General features: G+C 42.6%; 1 protein-coding gene across 2 annotated transcripts in view; it reads right to left on the bottom strand.

The window, feature by feature from the left end:
* Positions 1-7211, bottom strand: part of PTPRT (protein tyrosine phosphatase receptor type T) — a 734569-nt gene extending 727358 nt beyond the window's left edge. For both annotated transcript variants that reach the window (XM_073309805.2, XM_073309804.2), the window contains exon 1: positions 7010-7211. In XM_073309805.2, coding sequence (XP_073165906.1) covers positions 7010-7079 — 70 coding nt within the window. In that variant the 5' untranslated portion in view covers positions 7080-7211. The remainder of the gene's footprint in view (positions 1-7009) is intronic.
* Positions 7212-21932: the final 14721 nt, after the last annotated feature.

Raw genomic sequence — 21932 nt, 5'->3', positions numbered from 1 at the left:
AAAGAATAGTAAATATGGCAGGTGACCAGCTTGGCTTAACAGTGAAATCCTTGCTGATCTTAAACACAAAAAAAGAAGCTTACAAGAAGTGGTAGACTGGACAAATGACCAGGGATGAGTATAAAAATATTGCGCAGGCATGCAGGAGTGAAATCACGAAGGCCAAATCACACTTGGAGTTGCAGCTAGCAAGAGATGTTAAGAGTAACAAGAAGGGTTTCTTCAGGTATGTTAGCAACAAGAAGAAAGTCAAGGAAAGTGCTTCCCTCATTCAGTAAGGGGCCCACAATCTAGGGACAGAGGATGTGGAAAAAGCTAATGTACTCAATGCCTTTTTTGCCTCTGTCTTCACGAACAAGGTCAGCTCCCAGACTACTGCACTGGGCAGCACAGCATGGGAAGGAGGTGACCAGCCCTCTGTGGAGAAAGTAGTAGTTCAGGACTATTTAGAAAAGTTGGACAAGCACAAGTCCATGGGGCCGGATGCATTGCATCCGAGACTGCTAAAGGAGTTGGCTGATGTGATTGCAGAGCCATTGGCCATTATCTTTGAAAACTCATGGCGATCGGGGAGGTCCTGGAAGACTGGAAAAAGGCTAATGTAGTGCCCATCTTTTAAAAAGGGAAGGAGTAAGATCCAGGGAACTACAGGCCAGTCAGCCTCACCTCAGTCCCTGGAAAAATCACGGAGCAGGTCCTCAGGGAATCAGTTTTGAAGCACTTAGAGGAGAGGAAAGTGACCAGGAACAGTCAGCATGGATTCATCAAGGGCAAGTCATGCCTGACTAACCTAATTGCCTTTTATGATGAGATAACTGGCTCTGTGGATGAGGGGAAAGCAGTGTGTGTGTTATTCCTTGACTTTAGCAAAGCTTTTGATACAGTCTCCCACAGCATTCTTGCCAGCAAGTTACAGCAGTATGGGCTGGGTGAATGGACTATAAGGTGGATAGAAAGCTGGCTAAATCATTGGGCTCCATGGGTAGTGATAAATGGCTCCATGTCTAGTTGGCAGCCGGTATCAAGCGGAATGCCCCAAAGGTTGGTCCTGGGGCTGGTTTTCTTCAATATCTTCATTAATGATCTGGAGGATGACGTGGACTGCACCCTCAGCAAGTTTGCAGAGGACATTAAACTGGGAGGAGTGGTAGATACGCTGGAGGGTAGGGCTAGGATACAGAGGGACCTAGAACAAATTAGAGGATTGGGCCAAAAGAAATCTGATGAGGTTCAACAAGGACATGCACCACTACAGACTAGGGACCGAATGGCCAGGCAGCAGTTCTGCAGGAAAGGACCTAGGGGTGACAGTGGATGAGAAGCTGGATATGAGTCAACAGTGCACCCTTGTTGCCAAGAAGGCCAATGGCATTTTGGGATGTATAAGTAGGGGCATTGCCAGCAGATTGAGGGACGTGATTGTTCCCATCTATTCGACACTGGTGAGGCCTCACCTGGAGTACTGTGTCCAGTTTGGGGCCCCACACTGCAAGAAGGATGTGGAAAAATTGGAAAATGTCCAGCAGAGGGCAACAAAAATGATTAGGGGACTGGAACACATGACTTATGAGGACAGGCTGAAGGAACTGGGACTGTTTAGTCTGCAGAAGAGAAGAATGAGGGGGCATTTGATAGCTGCTTTCAACTACCTGAAAGGGGGTTCCAAAGAAGATGGATCTAAACTGTTCTCAGTGGTACCAGATGACAGAACAAGGAGTAATGGTCTCAAGTTGCATTGGGGGAGGTTTAGGTTGGATGTTAGGAAAAACTTTTTCACTAGGAGGGTGGTGAAGCACTGGAATGCATTACCTAGGGAGCTGGTGGAATCTCCTTCCTTTGAGGTTTTAAGATCAGGCTTGACAAAGGCCTGGCTGGGGTGATTTACTTGGGGATTGGTCCTGCTTTGAGCAGGAGGTTGGACTAGATGACCTCCTGAGGTCCCTTCCAACCCTGATATTCTATGAAATGAGCCAATCTATGCTGCCCAGCACCAATGTTATGGTGTACAGTAAAATCAGGACACACTGCAGTCAACTCCGGAATTACAACCGAAGGCTGGCTAATGCCAAACATATTCAATATAAGAGCTGCACACGTCACGGAAGTGAAATTCACAACTTCCAAGCCAGCATGAAAAGTATGAAAGGAATCTCACATTGGGCAATCCAGACCAAACCTTCAGTTGGGTGCTGATTTCCAAGGGCTGAGAACCTCTTCTTTGGAGTTTCAGTAAAAAAGTCCTCATCTGCAGTTACACTGACATGCAAGATTTCAAACCACCTGATTACAGAAAATGGAGGCAGCAGGTTTGGAGCCGCTTGCATCCAAAGAATTACAAGGAAATGCATCACCTTGCTTTCTGTTATAGAGAATACAAATACTTTGCATAAGCATACACACTCCCTAACCTCCTTTTAGCCACAGATCACAGAAAGTATTGCAAATATTGATCAGATCTCAGAACAAGTACCATAGGCAAGTATTATTCTTATTCTTTCAGATGAGTGAATAAGCCCAGAGATAATTAATTCAAATCACCTGAAATGTTGGGTGCTTGATTTTAGACGCCTCTCGCCTGATATTCAGAAATGCCAAGTTATGTTGACTTCAAATGGAGTTAAAGGTGTTTACTTAGCCCATAGACTTAAAATGTTCAAACATCAGTATCCAAAGCCATATAAGACAACATTCTTCCCTATATTCGGTGCATCCCATTCAGCCCAAAAGCAACACTTACCAATTGTTCTATTATCTCTTTGTTAATGAGATAATAAAATAACCACAGCAGCAAAGCAGATACCACTCAGATCAGCTCATTACACTCCTAATAATTATCATAAATAATAAGATGAGCATTGAAAGACAATACAGGGGAAATTATGAAGAGACACTGATGTAGGGATTAATCCTTCAAGGCTCAGTAGACTGAACATATCAATTTATTTTATTTTCTTCTCTTTGGTTAACAGGTTTTATATACAACATGAATACTTGTTCCCGTAAGAAACAATTCTTGTCCTAACCCCATTCTATAAATTCCACAAAGCCTCATATCTACATCTCTGGCACCACCATTGTTTTGAGAGTAGCAGATCGTGATGCCTTATTTAAAGAAGATACTATAGTATTCTATAGTAATCATCCAAAACCATTCCCATAACATTACTGTAAAGTGTAGGGATTTGGGACTATACAGGGAGGACACTGCAGGATTCCACAATTAAAATTTAAAATGAAAGAAAAAGGCTGGAATGGGGCATACATGAGGTTGGGCATTTTGCAAAAGAAACAATGGGTTCTGACCTGGAGGTTGAGAACTAGCTGGGCTTTACCACACAAAGACTTTTTATTGTGGCTGTGGAAAAAGCACCTTGTTTAATATTAATTGTTCATTTATTTGGGGGGGGGGAGGAAGGGAATCAAGCCAGCCAGGAAGAAAAATAAAGTTGAACTGTGCTGCTAACAGTTCCCCAGAGGGAGTGGGAAGTGATTAGTGAGTTAAATGGCTACATTGTTAACAATTGCCACATAGAGTAGCTTATGCTGTAAAATCCATTTTTCGCTGCCAATTTGCTAATCTGTTTACATATCTGCTAGTAAATGAATTAATCACCCCTAAATCTCTCTCCAGCCTCCCCGCTTTTCACTTTCCCACATACACCATGTTCTAACACATCATTTGTGGTTTTGGTTTTATGGTCAGACATCAATCTTTGAAAACATACATGCCCAAATGCTCAAGAGCTCCACTACAGCAAAGCAAGGTAAAAAGAAGGGCATCTGTGATATAATCAACACTGCCATCAAGAGAAACAATAGTGTCAAACTAATGTGGCCACTGTGTTCAGGGGAACAATCCCCATGCAACCTACTGTCCCAGTTTTCCCCTGAATGTTATTTCAAGGTTGTAAATTTGCAGGATTTCCACAGGCAACAAGAAGAGCATATCAAAGAGCACAAGACAGTTGTAGGGATAACTCCATATGTCAAAAGGAAGAAGAAAATTGCCGTACACACACAGGTATTTTAAGAGAAAGTATTTCCCCATAAGGAAAGTCCCTTATCTTCTGAAATGAGGATCAGCCATTGCTAGATGCACTTGAGATTTTACTTCTGTGTATTCTAGTGAAAAGTAGTTAGAATTAATTAGATTTGGAACCTACAGCAAGAAGAGTTTAAAACCTCAAGAGCAGATCTGCAGTGTTATAAATAAAAAGAGGTGTTCGAAATTGTGTGCAACTAAACGTAATTGGTGAGAGAAGAGGAGGGAAAATGTTACAAATAGCGCAAGGCAACAGTTGTATTAAGGAGAAGGGCCAACAAAGGGATTTAAAAGGTCCCCGGGTATTAAACAAGTAGTAACAAATGGATACTGGTTTCCCTTGTACATTTCCACCAGTATTTCTGATACTGAGTTTTATGGTGCAGCCCTGGAAAGTAAGTGGGCATGACAGGAAGGGATTCAGTGTTGTTCTGCCTTGAACACCGAACTCTTGGCTTCCCCCTTTTTACATGCGTTACCATACAGAACAAACAAACAAAAGCAACCCATTTCTTGCACAATGACTTTTCAGAATGTTTAACAAAAGGCTGCTGAATAAACACATTAAGCATTAAAAAAATCGTTCCATCCGCATGTAGTCAAGAGGTATTTGCATCCGAATAGTTATGAAGATAGCACCATCTGATGGAAGACAGCAAAAGTGCATGGGTACAACGGACGGAATCTATCCCACAACTTGATCCTTAATTGAAATCCAACCGAGGGGGAGGGTGCGTGGACATTCTGCCCATTTGCTTTTATTGTCAGAATCTTAGCTGGGCGAATTGGTTACAGGGCATTAAGAACTCAGCCTTTAAATGTAATCTAAAAAGAGGCAACACTTTCCATATAACCTCATTCGTGGAAGTGGCTCGGCAGTCATATTTATATGTATAAATAAGATCATTTCATCATTCTGAACAACAAGGCAGGCATTAGAGTGGGAGGTGAAAGTTGACATTCACAATCAGGCAGATCAAACACTAGCTTTCCCACTTAGCTAAGGATGATAATGGAATATTTCCATCCTGGTTTGGAAAGGATTAGCCATTTGCTTCCAGTGCACCTGCATTTGCTCTGCGCCTTTTATGATACCGTTTATTCTCTCCCACACCTACGTCCCCCTTCCACGAAAAAGTTTTCCATTTTACTTAAAGATGGATTTTTTTTCTAAGCATGCGAGTTAAGTGATTCATCAAAGGGGAACACGAGCCTAGGGTCTAGCCCCAGTTTAGGTCAACCCCAGTCCTATATATCCTGAAATCACATTCAGAACAGTCATTAAAAAGGGGTATTTTTAAAAAAAATACCATAAGCTCCATAGATAGTTTTACTCATGAAAGGAGCTATTTAGCAAGGTTACATTTCCCAGTGGTTTTTAATAAATCTGATAACATGTGCCGTTGCCTAGCAATCTAAATATAAATTTGTTATTAAACAGCATTGGACTGATTTGCGCTTGGACAGAGCTGAATGGGAGCTCTTCTACCGACTCAGCCAGCCTCACGCCAAACTTTCTTTAAAACGATTTCGCAATGGAAAAAAATGTCTTTCGGTTTACACATGGGTCTGATTACCTGGTCCCCATTTGCTGAGCTGCCCAACATCTATATCTTAAAGAAGCCGGATAAAAGTCATTTGATCTCTCTTAGCATCTTCATTTCTCACCATGTCAGAAGCACTAAACCCCGGCGTGCTGGGCACCCCCGCTGAAGGTATGGAATGTAAATAGCCGAGCCTCAGTGGGTGAGATTTATCATCTCCAGTCCACAAACGCAGTTAGGAGCAGGGAAGTCGCCTTTACTCATCTTAAACATTCAGGCAAAAGAAAGCTGGGAAAGGGGGAAATACAGGGTGAGGGGCAGTGTGTGTGTGTTTTAAAGATTTGCTAACTGAAGCACAAGAAAATTGATTCCACACCACCAGGGAAAGCAGAAATCACTCCCCCACTTTTGATCCACCTGCAAAATGGGGAAAGAGGTAGAAAACTAGCTCAATGGACACCTATCATCTTGAAGGAATTCCAGCTATACTTAAGGAACTTGGGGGGGGGGGGGGAGAGAGAGAGGGCTACTATTAGGTTACATACAGTCTCTCTCTGCTCTAAAACAGTCTCCTTACAGATTAAAATAACCGAGATCCTGACAAATCCAAGTATCTCAGCCATCCAGAGAAAGTTAATCAAACTCTGGGATTCCCGGAGGGTAGGGAGCAAAAGCTGCCACTGAACTTCTAAAAAGTGTTGCCTAACTTTGGTTTAAAGGTACCGTCTAGTGACTTGCAGCGCGGTGGCACGTTTTCCCCAAGGCTCACCCCTGCCTTTGATTCAGAACAACTGTTTACTATAAAAAGGACCCAACTGTCTTGACCCCAAGAATGAAAGGGATGCTTTCATTTCACACAAGCCACAACTTTTAAAGAGACATACCCCTCCTCAGAGAGAGAAAATATGTATGTATATAAAACCCATATCTCCTGTGAAGGCAAGCAAACAAAACAAACCCATTGAAAAGGGAGTTAGTGTTGAGGCACTATTATGACTTTGAAGACAAACATCATTCTAAAGGACTTTTAATAGGATTGCTCTTTTCCTTGCCATCCGCTGGGCTTTGATGAGACAAATCTATTCTTTCCAGCCCATGATCCTTCAGAAAAAGCTCGAGGTAGAAAAGGGTAGAAGAAAGAGTAGGGCAGATCCCATATAATTCAATACATTGCATCCAGCTCGCTCCTGGCTTTTGTATTTAACCCACCACGCCGAAGCGATGCACGCGAAGAGCAAAGCAAGCAAATCACTGCAAAAAGGCAAACTTAACCCCGCGCAGAACGTCCACACAATCCAGCCCCAAACAGACACGTTGCGGTGTATTGCCACCCCCTTATCGCTGGCTCACTCTCTGCCCCCGGTTAAGTTGGAAGCCTTCGCGAGGGCTGCCTATAGAACAAGTGAAGAATGGATGAACTCACCTGGGAAGACCTGCCCCTCTGCTTTTTGCAACAGCTGCACCAGAAAGACAATAGTGGCAATCCGATTCATTCTTTATTGGAGTTCACATTCCCTCCCCGCTATAGCAGTGCAGGTGTCTCTCTGTGTGCCTGGCAAATATCCCCTGCATTGGTACATCAGAGAGTTGGAGATGTATCTCCGAGCTGGAGCTGCTATCCTGATCTGATGAGTAGCACAAACTGATTGAAGAAAGGGGAGGGAAAGCAGGGGGAGGGGGAGAGAGACAGAGACGAGAGATTTCCCCTGAGTCCTAAAGCCTGCCTTTTCCTCCCCTTTTCTCAGACAGCTCCACACCGTCACTAACCAGACTTCAACGGACCTCGGCTACCGACCCCCATTCTGCACTTCTGGCTTTTGTTCTGACAGAGGGTTGCCCACAGGGGAATCAGTGTAATTAAGAACCTTCTGCACTGAAGAAGCAGCAAAACTCCTGCACCAAACCGGGGTTGGGAATCTACAAAAATAAATACAGAGCAGGAGACATCGGAGGGTATTTTCTTGAATCCAACTGTTTGATCCATTTTACTGCTCAGCTGTGTCCTATTTGCAGGGACTTGGGGACAACATGTTGCAAGCAAATTAGATTTCCTGCTCGTGCATTGTTTCGGGGGGCGTGGGCGTCAATGCAAAATATTTCCTATGAGCAAAAGAACTGGGACTGTGGCTCACCGTGAAGCCAGCACTGAGATGGGAAGTGAAGAAGAGACCCCCTGCTAGGACGAGAAGAGTGAGCAAAACTGCAGGTTTCAGAGGGTCCATTATTCGATCAGCTCTTATGAATGGCTCACAGGCATTTTCAGCTGAAAACAGTAATTTTCATCGTTATTCACTTAACTTGGGGTAGACGTGGCTGCTAAATCCCTAATCACACCACGTACTGCTGCACACAGGAGCTTTACACAAACACACACGCACGCAATTAAAACGGTGACTCTGCTTCCACATGACTCTGCAAATTACATCCCCCCCCGCGTCTGCTTTCATTTTGTTAAATGAAATAAGTAGGAGGTCCCCGTCCCCACCCCCCCTTCTCGATACCCTGCATCGGCGGGAGGGGGGACCGTAAAGACATGGGGCTATAGATCCTCCATCTGATGCCGGATTGGCAAAGCAAAGGAAAGCGGTGACCGTCTCCCCCCACCGGCATGAAGTGACTGTTTTATCACGAACGCGACAGGAGATTCTTTTTGACGGTCACTGAACTTTCAAAAGAAACTCCAAAGTGTTTTGCTTTGCGGGGGCTTGTGTGTGCGCGTTTCGTCAAGACGCTCCAGGTTCAATAGAGCTCCGCTTCCAAGCTGATTCTAATAATGCTGTTAATTGCTCAGCCTTACCCCCTCCCCATGTCCTTTATCCCCCTCTCTGTTTTTGCCCCCCTACTGAACAACCTGTTTTCTCTTTATTCTTACACAGCTCTTTTCATCAAATACCCAGGCAAGCAGCCAAGAGGCTGTATCACTCCATGGATAACCAGTAGGGGGTAGAATTGCATCAGTAGTGACATTTCTATATAGCCTCCCTCCTCACCCCCATTCACTTGCATGCCACCTCTCTGGGTGGGTTGCAGACCTTTAGCCAGGGGACCTGGATTAACAGCAAACATTAATGCACAGAGGGCACAATAGCTTTAGGATCTTCCCAGGTGAGCACAGCTAGCACTGATCGGTCCTTTTTTGTCCCATCCCAAAAGAGAACAAAGGGAGCGCATAATTAAATTGATACCAGTGAACTTTTAAACAACTCAAAGGACATACCTGCCACAGGGTATAGTAAGGAACTCAGGGCAGGTGGCTGAGAGAGTCACATACTGGCTCTGGGGTTTAAACGGCTTCTGCACAATTACATGAGGACTGCTGTGGACAATTACAATATGCACAATTACATACCGGAAGCTGTGTGCACAGGAAGGGGAAAATCCTGCCCTCATTGAAGAAGGCTTCGCAGTGGGAGTGAAGTAGAGAGCCCTCCACTGCTGCAAAGCAAGATGGCAGGCAGGCAGGCAGGGAACATTTGCAAATGTAACTCATTGGCAGAATCCTCCCCTATTCCCCCTCCACTAGTTGGTGCACTTTTATTCCTGATACTTTCAGATACCAAAGCCAGGACAAGTCTCAGAACCATCCTCCACCTTCAGACCCTCAACAAATAGCTCAAGGAAATGAAGTTCTGCATGGCACACCAGGCTATGACTATCCCTTCCCTGGATCCAGGAGAATGGTACGCTGCCCTTGACTTGGAACTCAAAGGTGTACATAAAGCAAAGGGGAGAATCTGAACGGAGAACATGGGGAACAGAGATAGGGGAGGTGGTTGTGGGGGATGGTCCCTGGGGGAGCCAGTTCAAAGAGTACTGGGAGCAGAAGGGGGGCTAGATTCAAGGGGAGGAGTAGTGGGGTTTTGGGAAGGAGGAGGAGCAAGGAACTAAAGGATTTGCTAGCATGCTTTATGTAAGTGAAGTGTATGCATATGTATGTGCTAACTAAAACACCCCATCATTTAGTTTCCAAACTCCTGGCTTTAACAGACAGATAGATGCTGAAGGGTAGGGGCCAGAACTACTGTGAGAGGCAGGTGAGCCACCTTCCTGATGAGGATAGAGTGGACACCTCAGCACCACACAAACTGAAGAGGCTGATGGGGAAAGCCTCCCAGTCTGAGAGGAAGCAGCATCTGCCCTAAGAGCAGTAATGGGAGGATGGAAAGCATCAAGAAGAGCCAGAGCAGCAGCATCAGGTGAAGAGGAACCAGTCACTTAAACACTGCTTCTTGGCCCAGAGCCTGGCTTTAAATGAGGAAGAGACATGGGGAGTTCCCTGGGACATAGACAGTAATTTTCTTCCTCTCCCAGGCCCTCTCGTCTCCTATTACTATACCTCTTTGCATAATAAGAGATGCAGCCAGTCCCCTCTAGCTCAAACTTCACCTCCAACTCTTCCTCCTTGTAATGATTGTTTACTTGCCATATATTATTCGGCCACTATCAGCTGCACAGAGCTCAAAACAGAGTGTGGTGCTTAGTAAGCAAGGAAGACAAAGCTGGAAGTCAAGTTGTGTGGAAACCTGTTTGCCTATAGCTACCGCTATTTTCCTTAGTAAAGACCTGCTAAAGAAGCACTGTGATTCTACATGCCACTATTCTGAGGCTGCAAAACCCCTATATGAAGCAAGTAAAGTTGATGGTGAAATAGTTGTAGTGAATGTCTATGTACAGTTATAGCTGAATAAATGCAAAACGTCCACATAATTTAGAAAATGTTTTTACAGAGACCATGTCAGATATTGTCAGGCATATTTGTCCAGCACTAATACAGCTTTAGATTAAGTAGGAAAATTTTAAAACTCCAATTTTCTTGTTATTGCTTAGGCTGTGTACTTTCTGCATTTTCCTCATTTTGAAGAAACCACTCCATGATGTCAGTTTAACTGTTTGGTTCATTAGTGCTGCAAGGGAACATTTGTTCATTATGCTCATTGGAATTTTTTAATAGGTTACATTTTTATTGGTCTCATGGTTTAGAATTGAAAAGGAAAAAAAACCCCTTCATTTTGCTAAACTTGGCAGTGTTTCATTAAAGACATCCAGACTTTATGGTTAAAAACATTGTTTACTACATTTCAGTAATGCTACCTTTTCAGAGAATTGTTTTAAAAGTTAAAGAAGGCTGATAGGCTGAAGAAATAGGCAGTTTATTGACAGATCCAAATTGTTTGTATTGTAGTAGCAGCCAAAGGCTGAAACCAAGATCAGGTTCCTATTGTCATAGGTGCTGTAGATATGCCCAGTAAGAGACCGTTCCTGTCCCAGAGATCTTATAGTCTAACATGACAAAACAAAGGAAGCATTATCTCCATTTTCCAGATGGGGTACTGAGACCCAGAGAGAAATTAAGGCCCCAATTCCATGAACAAGTGTTTAACTAACCATGTGGTTAGTGCCACGGAAGTCCTTGAATGGTGCATAAATAGTTTGTTCCAAGTCAAGAGGAAGTTTGGAGGAGAATGAGGATTGGAACTCAACTTTCACAAGTTCCAGGTCTGTAGAAGACCTTTCTTCCTCTCATTCGCTTTTCCTTTGAGTGTCTTGAAACTTGAAACATGAAACTTGTAAAGAGATGAATGAGAAGAAATCACTCGAAATGTCTTTATTTCCTCTCCCCACATTAAAATGGTGAGGACACATTCCCCATCCTTTCTCCAATCTGCTCCACAGGGCCCCTTTGTATCTGTTCTATAGCAATACAAAGTACAATTGATTGACATCTGCCCTGCACCTGGGTAATGATTGAATTTTATATGACCAAGTCTTCATACACAAATTAAGGTCCATAAATTAATATTTATGAACTCCGACAGCAGCAGAAGTAGCCTCCTCGCTGATTCAGGGTAGCTGTCGCACTGGGAAAACCACACAGAGAGCATGTTATGGGGTTTATATATTAATTCAAGGAGCCCTTCCATGTTATCCTCCGCTTTCAAGTCCTTTTCTTCCCCATCACGACACCCATGCTTCTGTCATGCTCCTGCCTCCTTCCCCTGGGGAAGGACTGGCATAGTGTTTGCACAAGATGGAAGTCAGTAACCACCATTATCTACAGATGACTACAGAGCCAATTTTCAGTAGAGTTCAGCATGCACAGGTAGGGCCAAATTTTCAGAGGAGCTCAAACGGGGAGCTGCTGCGTGCTCAATGCTTTTGGAAAAACTGACTCTTAGTTCAGGTGTCTGTGTCAGTGCAGGGGACAATGGATGAGGTAATATCATTTATTGGACCGATTTCTGTTGGTGAGAGACACAAGCTTCCAAGCTTACATGAAGCTCTTCTTCAAGTGTCTATCAGTGCTGAGCATTTGAAAATATATCCCTGAACTCTTTAGAAAATTTGGCTTCACATTATCGAATTTACCCGACTGCCACACTACTGGTAGGTTGTATCACTTCCCTCTTTTTGGGGGGCAAATATTCTGGAAGTTATGTTCCACAGTAACATGTGAAAGGAAATTGGAGGTAAGTAAATGTATTTGCATACCGACATCTACCATGTAATGGAACGTAAGGGCTGATCAAAAGCTAGTGCAAAGTGGCATAGCTCCATTAGAGTTAATGGAGCCGCAGCAGTTTACACCACCTGATGATCTACCTCAGTACTTACCACTAAAGCACAAGGTGAAAGGTCACGTTACCAAGCCCCAGGGCAGAGTCCTGCCCCTAATGCTGACTAAAATATTGAGACAGACAAGGGTATCCTTTGCAGTTAGGGTCATGACTTACCATACAGGAAATTAAATAAGCCAGGCGATGCTCTGGCTGCACCCTTCACAGCTGAGATCACACATGCCAAATGCAATTATTTTGTGACTACGACCCCCAAAATAGTAGTTTTAAATCTGACCCTATCATGCCATAATGTATTACATTGGCCTAACTTTTCTAGCAGCAACGGCTCAGGCAAGAGATTGTTCAAGTAGCTCCGAAAGGAAAAGATTAAAAATAAGTCCTTAAAATATTCCTGATCCTGTTGACTTAACCCCCCTTGAGTCCACAAATGGCTCCTGCCTTTTCCATGCGAAGCTATGTCCCTGTGATGTGATGGCACTCTTCTTTTTAAAACTTACTCACTCACACTATGCACATACTTAGGGAACAGAAACAATGCCAGGTGATTGAAGGGACTATTACACAGTGGCAGTAACAGAAAATATCCATGGCAGATACGACAGCAAGCAACCTATTACCCGAAACGTGTTTGCATGAAACATTTAATATTTTTTTAAAAGTCTGCAAAAATCTAAGTCTGTTCAAACATTATTAGATTCATCTCATCCAAAATATTGTTTGTTACAAACAGATGTGCAGCACCAACATGTGTGCAAACTGGCTGGCGGAGGGGACTGGACATTTGTTGCCCAGCCACTACAGGACATGGTTCCTTTTCCTAATAAATGTTCAGCATTAGAGAGATACACTGCTAATTACTTTATATAGCTTAGAGAAGGGGGAAAGACTTCCCTATCTGTTCCTTAACTAGTACATCACAGGGTTGGGTTTTGCTTAGTAAGAGGATAATCAGATCTCATGGCAAAACTCCAGATGCCAAAAAGGAATCCTGTCCCACCTTTACAATGCAAAACGGATTAGGCATTTGAAGAGAGGTTTTCATTTTCCACTGATGTACTTGGCATTCATTCAAAGGCAGTGTACTGGACCTCTAACCATTGTCTGATTCAGGCTGTCGAATTCTCTGTATCATCCTATTTACACTGAAAGAGATATATACAGCTTTTATTTTTCATTTTTGCACTGTATTGCATCCAACGTCTCTTTTTTAACTAGATCACTAGATTTTGGGGGGGGTGGGGTGGGGGGGGGAGTTGTAGGCAGACTTCCCCTCACACTACAAGAGGTCAGAGCACTCTAAAATTTCTGACATGGGCCCCTTCTATAAATTGTAAGTTGATTCTGTTCACACTTATGTTTAGCATGTTACCTGTGCAGATTCTTTGGGGAGTTTAAACCCGGCACCATATTCCCTGCATCAGTTGTAACATTCCAAACTCCTACTTGCTTTCCTTACAGTTATTTTCCCATTTTTAAAAAAAAAACTTAAAAATAAATTCAGAAAATCCTGGTCCCTATGTAGTATTGGCTTCAGACTTTCTAAGGCATCTCAAAGGCTAAGCTGTTCATATGCATGCATACGCACACCATATAAAGGAAAAGCTCAGAGCTGCTTGGCATCTTAACTATTACACAGTTGATAGGAAGCCAACAGTGTGACTATCAACAGGGAGAAGACCTCTGACCAGCTGCCTGCACCCACCACCCTTCTAGTCGTTGCTTCTCTGTCTTCCACTCCCACACAGTTGTCAGCATATTTGCAGCTATATGCATAAATACAGATACCAGCTGTCTCTTTTAATCTGAGATGAAATCATTAATAGATGTCAGACGTATTGCATTGGTCTTTTATGTATCATTTTCATTAATAAGTTCCTTCTTTTTGGGGAGGGTGGAGTTAATAATCAACCATCAATAATTCAGAAATACAAGTTCACCTTTAGAGTAACACAGTGCCTCTTTACCTGGAATGCCAAATATCTCAGAACTAGTAATTAGTCTTGGACAATGCTGTGTAGCAGAAATAGCAATAGATTAATACTGTATGCAGGGACAGATAAATAGGAATGTATGGCAAGCCAGAATTAAGTTAGCTAGTTGCAAAATATTCAGTGGCTGTAATCAAAGTGTCAGAATCTAACTTCTCTTCTAGTGGTGAATTCAAGACTTTAAAGAGGGTCTTGCATACTGGTTCTGTGAATACAGCATTGTGGGGTTCTATGATTGCCCCTCAAGTATTTCCAGATAAAATTTGATCTAAGTAGAGAAATATTGTTCAGGTATCCCATACACAGACACATACAAACTTATCCTGGGATCAGAATGTTAGATTAGGGTCATTATTGTACCTGCATCTTAACAAATAATAAAGATTCTGCATCTGGAATTTGGTTAATGTTTTTGATGATGCACAAAACAATCTACTCTTGCATAGCTTTGTGCTTCTGTGACACTAGCAAAAGCAAAGGGAAAAAATGCACCACTCCATAAGTGTTCCACTTAAGCTAAGATCAGAAAATTAACTCAGAAGAGCATATTTTCAAACTAAAAGCCATGACATAAAGTATTCATTTAAAAACACTTCTAAAAAATGCATGTTGGTATCATTGCTACCATCTTCTGACTCACCACCACCACCACGTGCATATTTCTTTGCATGGAGGATTTTTTCCCAGGAACTTAGGGTACATATCTAAAGGTGAGATCATAGTGTGGTAGGCACACCCACGCTAGATTTAATTTAGTTGGGCAGGTAAAAATAGTTGTGAAGACTACTCATGACAGCATGAGCTAGCTGGTTCAATTCAAGCCTGCTAGGGATACCAGGTATGTACTCAAGTTGCTAGCCTGCACTAAAATCCATATCACCACCTCTTCATTACTATTGTTACCCATGCTAGCTAGAGTAAACTAATGTGGGTATGCCTATCCATGCTACAATCTCACCTTCATTTGCCATGGAGACATTCTTACAGTTCAGATTGCATTCCTTACAAAACACCGAGCAAGAGTTGAGAAAGTCAGCAACTTCTTCTCGTCTGATGTTTTACTCCAAGCACTGTTCATCACTGAACTTCATCCCACTGGACTCTAGGTTTCTGGTGACCGCTGAGCAAGTTCTGCTCAATATAGCAGTTTCTGAGCATATTTTGTAGTTATAAAAAATGTAGATTAATAGAATGTAAGTTCAGGACATTTCAGATGTTCTGAAAGAAGCTTCTGGGTCACCATATGTAAAATAGGGACTATCTGGGTTAAACTGGGATGTTTGGTAACTTTGACCTTAACCAAAAGGAATGGGGAGCCGTAGGTAATGCAGCTGGTTTGCTCATTGTCTGCATCACACCACTACTGCCCCCAAAATTGAATCACTGAGACCACAGAGAGAAGTTTGACAATAACTTTATCTGTATTGATATTAATGTAATAGAACAGGTAGCTAAGGAAATATTCATAGGTTCCAAGGCCAGAAGACCAATGGTTATCAACTAGGCTGACCTGTAAACACAGGCCATAGAACTTCTCCAACATAATTCCTAGACCAGATCTTTTAGAAGAACATCCACTCTTGATTTTAAAATGATCAGTGATGGAAAATCCACCCTGGTTAATTATTCTCACTGTTAAAATTTTATGCCTTATTTCCAGTCTGAATTTGTCTACTTCAACTTCCAGTCACTGGATTGTGTTATACCTTTCTCTGATAGATTGAAGAGCCCATTATTAAATATTTTTCCCCATGTAGATACATATAGACTGTAACCAAGTCACTAAACCTTCTCTTTGTTAAACTATCTAGATTGAGCTCCTTGAGTCTGTCACTATAAGGCATGTTTCTAATCCCTCATACATGGATTTCATCACATGTATGAATAGCAATCCTAAACCTGGGAATTCTGACCTAGCTACATAGGAGCTAAAGCAGAATTCCTGTGCGGGTCCCTATTGGTAGGTATATCGGTTAATGCACACTTCTAGATGTATATGGATGAGATACTTTAGTCTCATTTTTCCATCATTAAAAGGGTCTATTGTTCAGATTCAACATTTGTGTCTTGGCACCTGTGTTCCATCTAAGGCCCAGGCTTACTCTACTATTAGAAAGCTTAGGCCCATACTAGGGCAATAGGATTAGCATGACTGGGTCAGACCATTTGTCCCATCTAGTTCAGTATCTACCCTTGGCAACTGCTCAGCATTGCTTTAGAGGAAGGTAGAAACTCTCCATAATGCACCTACAACACCTAATGTGCTATGCTGTAGATGGGGAAAGGGAATAAATTCTCCAAGCCTCTCAGGTGATCAGTTTATGCCCTTACACGTGATTTGATTATCCTTATCTCACCTCATGTAACTACAAATGTTATTGGCAGTGATAAAATTATCCAGCTTTATCACACCATATGGTACTGAATATGTCAGCCATTCATTTTTTCGTTTCAACTCATCGTCAAATGGCTTTCACTAAAACAGGTGATGGCCTTTTACATTCAGTGGCAGCTCAGAACGCCGAAGTCACCTGTTTAGGAGTAGAACAGTTTTCATATCTGTAGATGAGACTCTCTCTTGAATATTTTATCTTCCTCATCAGCCCAAGCACTCCTTTCTGCCTGTGTTCTTCATATAGGAATAATTCATGCTGTCCCCTCTCTGGTCTTCCTGCCATTGCACCTGTGAGGCGATAGATGGGCAGCACAATGCCATTTGCTCAGGGGAATGTTCAGCAAACATGATAGGATCTGGTTCCTCCTCAGTCAATTGTTGCATCAGGAATCCTAAGGAGAAATACATCTCCATGCTTCAGCCTGATCAACTGCTGCCAAAGGCTTAGTACAGCCAAGACACAATCCCAAGACAGCATGGGCTTTTAGCAGCTTCTCTATCAGTCACAAACTCTTAGAAAGATGCATTTCCTTGTAAGCCATGCTTGAAATTTCTGGACATGAACCATCACAACATTCTGCAGGCAGTGGAATAATTGGGAGAAATAGCTGTTCTCAAAATTGTACTAGACTGCAGCCGCTCAAAATAATTTTGTGAGCCCAAAAAGTTCAGAGTAATTCTGTCTGCCCCAAATTATTGATCTGAATGCTTTATGTAGAGCACAAACTGAACTGATATCAATCTACGCCATAGCAATGTCAAGCAAACATCAGGAACTCGGAATGGGTTGGTTTAGTACAGGGTTATGCCACCTTCGACACAGGGTTTGTGGTGACCCCAGGTGTGCAGCCAAAGGACATGCCCATAGGCAGAGGTCATCCACATAAGGATGATACAGCATTTAGGATGCTAACCAGGGACTTGAAAGACCAAGTTTAGGTTGTCTGCTGTACCACAGACTGACCTTTAGCAAGTCATTGAGGCCCATATCCTCAAAGATATTTAGGCTCCTAACTTTCTGATCTGGGTCTTAGTTGTGATGTGTTGGCTTTTTGGGGTGCCATCATTTGGTCTGGGGTTCCACTGAGCCCATCCGTTCCACCAGCCTGGGCTTCCTCACCCTGTCCTTGCTGTGCCAGGCCCTCAAGCCTTCTCTAGTGCACACAGAGGTAAGGCCACACCCAGCTGCAGAAACAGACTGAAATCAATTCTGTGTGGGAGGATTCATCTTGGGACTTTAGCCAGCACTCATGTGCACACCTCCTTTGGGGTGTAAACCCCAAATTATATGGTCTCACAATGAATACAGAGATATATGTACAGTGTAAGCTCATAAAAATTGCCCCTCAATCCCTCAATGTGGAGAGAGATATACACAGCTTTTTGCCCCCCATATGAATTGCACAAACTGAGTTTTGATATAAATAAGAAATGTTTATTAACTACAAAAGGTAAATTTTAAGTGATTATAAAGGATAGCAAACAGAACAAAGCAGATTTGAGACAATAAAACAAAACACTCAACTTAATTCACTAAAGAAACAGGTTACAACATGTAATTTCTCACCCTAAATGTTGTTTTAGGCAGGTTGCAGAGTTTCTGCAGTTTAGAGTTCCAGTTATTTCTCTTTACAGACTAGATCTCTGTCTCAGCCTGGACTCAGCCGTTGCCTTTCCCCAGATTAGTTCCTTTGTCTCTTCAGGTGCTTTCAGCAGTCTTCATTCTTGGGCAGGGAGGCAATGGAGAAGAGCCCTGATTGACTCATTTCCCAGCCTTAAGTAGGATTTACATAAAACAGGAATCCTTTGTTTCCAGTGGAAAAATACCAGCAGTGTCCAAGGTGGTACTCCGTAACAGGTAACATCATCAGATGACCCTACATTGTCAAAGCAACATTCCCAGGAAGCTTCTCAGGAAGGTGGGAGATTGGCATCTTCAAAGTTCTCTTGTCCTTCTTAAATGGCTCATTTAGGCTGATTGCCTACTGTCTGGTGGGCATTCCCGCAAGTACACACATAGTTGTAATTGTTACATAGTCAATATTCCCAACTGCAGATACAGAAATGATATATGTATACAAATTGGATAATCACATTCAGCAAATCACAACCTTTCCAATGATACCGTACATGACCCATCTTGCATAAAATATATCTTAATTATGCCATATTCATATCATAACAATATTTCTATGGAGAATATGGGGTGTAGCATCACATTAATCTCTCTGCCTCGGTTTCCCCATCTGTAAAATGGGAATGGTGTTCCCCTATCACAAAGACTGGCTGTGAGGACAAGTACATTAAACAATGTGATGCACTCAGATACTATGGTGAAGGGGGCAATAAAGATCCAAAATAGGAAAGAGCTGCTCAAACCTGCAGGATCTGGCAGAACACTGTAAGACAGTAGAACCAGGAGCACCAACCTTTTCTAGGATGAATCCTTCCTGCCTGGTGCCAGCTGCACATTAGTTCAGTGCTTACAACTTGCACTCCATTGCACCAGCAAAGTTTCCTCAAAGTCCTCATTCCTACAAGCCAAGTACTAGGAGGACAACATCAGAACATGTTTGTGTATGGTAGATGTTTACTAGGAAGCAGGAGAAATATAGGATCACAAGGACCTAGGGATTGTCAACCAGACCCCTGTAGGGAATCTCATTGTCAACTCTATGTCACTAGGGATTTTCCACCTTACCCCCCTTTTTATGCTTTGAGGCAGGAGAATTAAGAATCCTGGTAATTTTAGTCCTCGCTAGTGTAGTTGAAGATGATATTTTCATTCATATAAGGACAAGAAAGACAAAAGCCTTGAGGTTTTCAGCTAACTATGAACAATGGTTTATTTTTCACTCTGTGAGCACACATATCTAACTTCCAGATAAGGCATCTGTGTGGCATAGTTCACACATTTCCTGTTCTGATAAGAATTAAAACTACCAGTAGATGGTATTCAAGATAAATTGTAATATCTGCACATTGCAGGTCACAAAAAATTGTGTTAACATTCACAAGTTACCAAATTCACAAAATCAAGGTTTACTGGAATGTTTCAGAGAAGCACCAGACAGATTTTGGATGCTCTCCTGAATCGTACCTTAAAGTGTCCAATCCACTTGCAAGTTTTTGAAATCAATTTTTCGGACACAAGAGCAGGCTCTCTTCCAGTTTCCAGACAATCTGAAAATACCATGTAAACAAGATTCTCAATATTTTTGTGCTACTGCTTTTTAGATTTGCCTGGAAAAAAGAAATGCAGTGGGAAAGTGCAAGCCCCAGGACTTTAGTGAAATGGGAAAAAAAACAACCCTTTTAAACCTAAAACATTCTTGTTCAAATTTATTGTGAAGGCCCATGTCAGCTTTTATTTTATTCTAGGTGATTTACCTATTTCTAAAACAGCCCTTATACTTGTCTTTTTGGATTTACATAAGGCAGGCATAGTTGACTCTTCACAGGAGATTCAAGACTTCTCCACTATACAGCATGCTAAATACCAACCCCAGAATGATGGTTTGCCACTTAATTATGACTAATGTATCACATACATTATACACACATTCAAGAAAGTGCAGGAGCATATGGGAATGCTTGTAAGGGACTTGCCGGATCCCAGGAGATCCATTTTTCATGGAAGACTCCTGAAGCTGATATAAATTTCTCTATAGACTCTATTGTAAGTGGACATCATGGTATGAAATATTTGTTTTTCTTATTATATATTAGTACAGGACCTCAGGTGAGCCTGGTACTTATATAGCACTTTGCAATTGTAGAGTACCATATGCACCCTCTTCCCCAGCCCTTTTAAGAATTATTTAGCGATATGCTCACAAGATACAGCAGTGTTCTTAAATTCCAACAGGGACATATTTTCCTATGAAGGCTAGAGAATCAGACATTTTATTGCTTATGCAGGCAGAGTTGGCAGGTGGTGGGAGGGGCAGTAACTCAGTCCCCCGTAGCAAAACCTGCAGCAATTTTGCAGGATACTGGCATTGTTACTTGTGGTTAGATGGTCGGCTGCGGGCGTGTGTTGTCTCTGCATGCTGCACTGGCTCTGGTCAGACAGCCTGTACAGCAGGTTCTGATCAAACTGCCCAATAAGACCACCAGACCTGGTTTAGTCGCGAAGGCACCCAGCCAGGTTTATTGCTGACGAAGCACAGTGCTAATGCCCTGGCTCAATGGTTACAGATACACTAACACGTGTATGCCCGTGACAATGGATGCAGCTCAGTCAGTGGCGGGACTCTCCACTGCCCCCTCAGCTGGACAAAGACACACCCTCTCAGATACATCTTTATACACCGATACAAACAAGTTACGTATCACCCTTGACGTATCAGGGTGCCACCCTCTAACGTATCAGGGCGCCACCCATTGCCTTGTACCTATAGGTTCAATCAAAACATCTTTATTCATCATGCGGTCATCCTGACCTTATCCTTAAGATGGGTCAGAATGTTCCTGCTATCTTTGGGGAATGTGTTTATCGTGGTGTTCTGGTACCACCCTTCCAAAATGTGCTTGCATGAGTGCTTTATGCCTAGCACCTCTTAGGAATATGTGTTTTTGCAGTATCAGCCCTATGCTTGCCCAATTCTGTGACCAGGGCCTGCCTCTTCCTCACAACTTAACTTTGCTTTATATCAGCAAATTTTTGACTAGTTTAGCCCAGGCCTCATACCAGGCCTCCGATTTTTGTGCTTGTGTTTCAGGCCCTCTTCCTACTACATTACTGTCAAGTCATCTAACCCACTTTTCTTCTTCTCTTTGTTGTTTTATCAGTTTCTTATCAAAAACTTCCCTTCGACAGTGCTCATTTGGTGCTACAGACAGAGGAGCTTGAGTAGTAGCATTTTGACATCAGAGGCCCCTCAGCCAGTCATCATTTACTCCCTCCAACAACCCTAACCTCAAGCCCTAAGCCTTCTGCCTGCCTTAGTGTCAATAGGTGCTGTCCCAGAGCAACTGTGACTTCTTCCCTGTGGCTTGAGGTAGCTCTGCAGGCAGTTTGCTCTCTGTTCCTTCTGACTTCGTTGCAATGGCTTACTCTCATACCAGAATACTAAAAATAAAATTCCCCATTTTGTGGGTGTGATGCTAGCAGACCAGGTGCCAGCTCATGCCAACGCCCCTAGACCTCAACTAACACTGAAAAATTCATAGCTGGAAACCAGCCTGGCTCACCTGTGCATAAGCATTGTTAAAATAAACGTTAGGTTTATAAGAATATATTCAGACTTTATGAAATGCATGTAGGATGCTGCATGTAGTAATCTCACTTATAACATCTGTAACCCATGATATAAGGTTATATTGAGTGTTTGCATTATAAACCTCTGTAAATGTTTAAGTCAAACAAACAAGAAAGGAGTA

Source organism: Lepidochelys kempii, chromosome 13, assembly GCF_965140285.1.
Source record: "Lepidochelys kempii isolate rLepKem1 chromosome 13, rLepKem1.hap1, whole genome shotgun sequence".
Classification (NCBI taxonomy): domain Eukaryota; kingdom Metazoa; phylum Chordata; order Testudines; family Cheloniidae; genus Lepidochelys; species Lepidochelys kempii.
The sequence above is the reverse complement of the archived record's forward strand: the minus strand, read 5'-3'. Positions and strand labels throughout refer to the sequence as shown.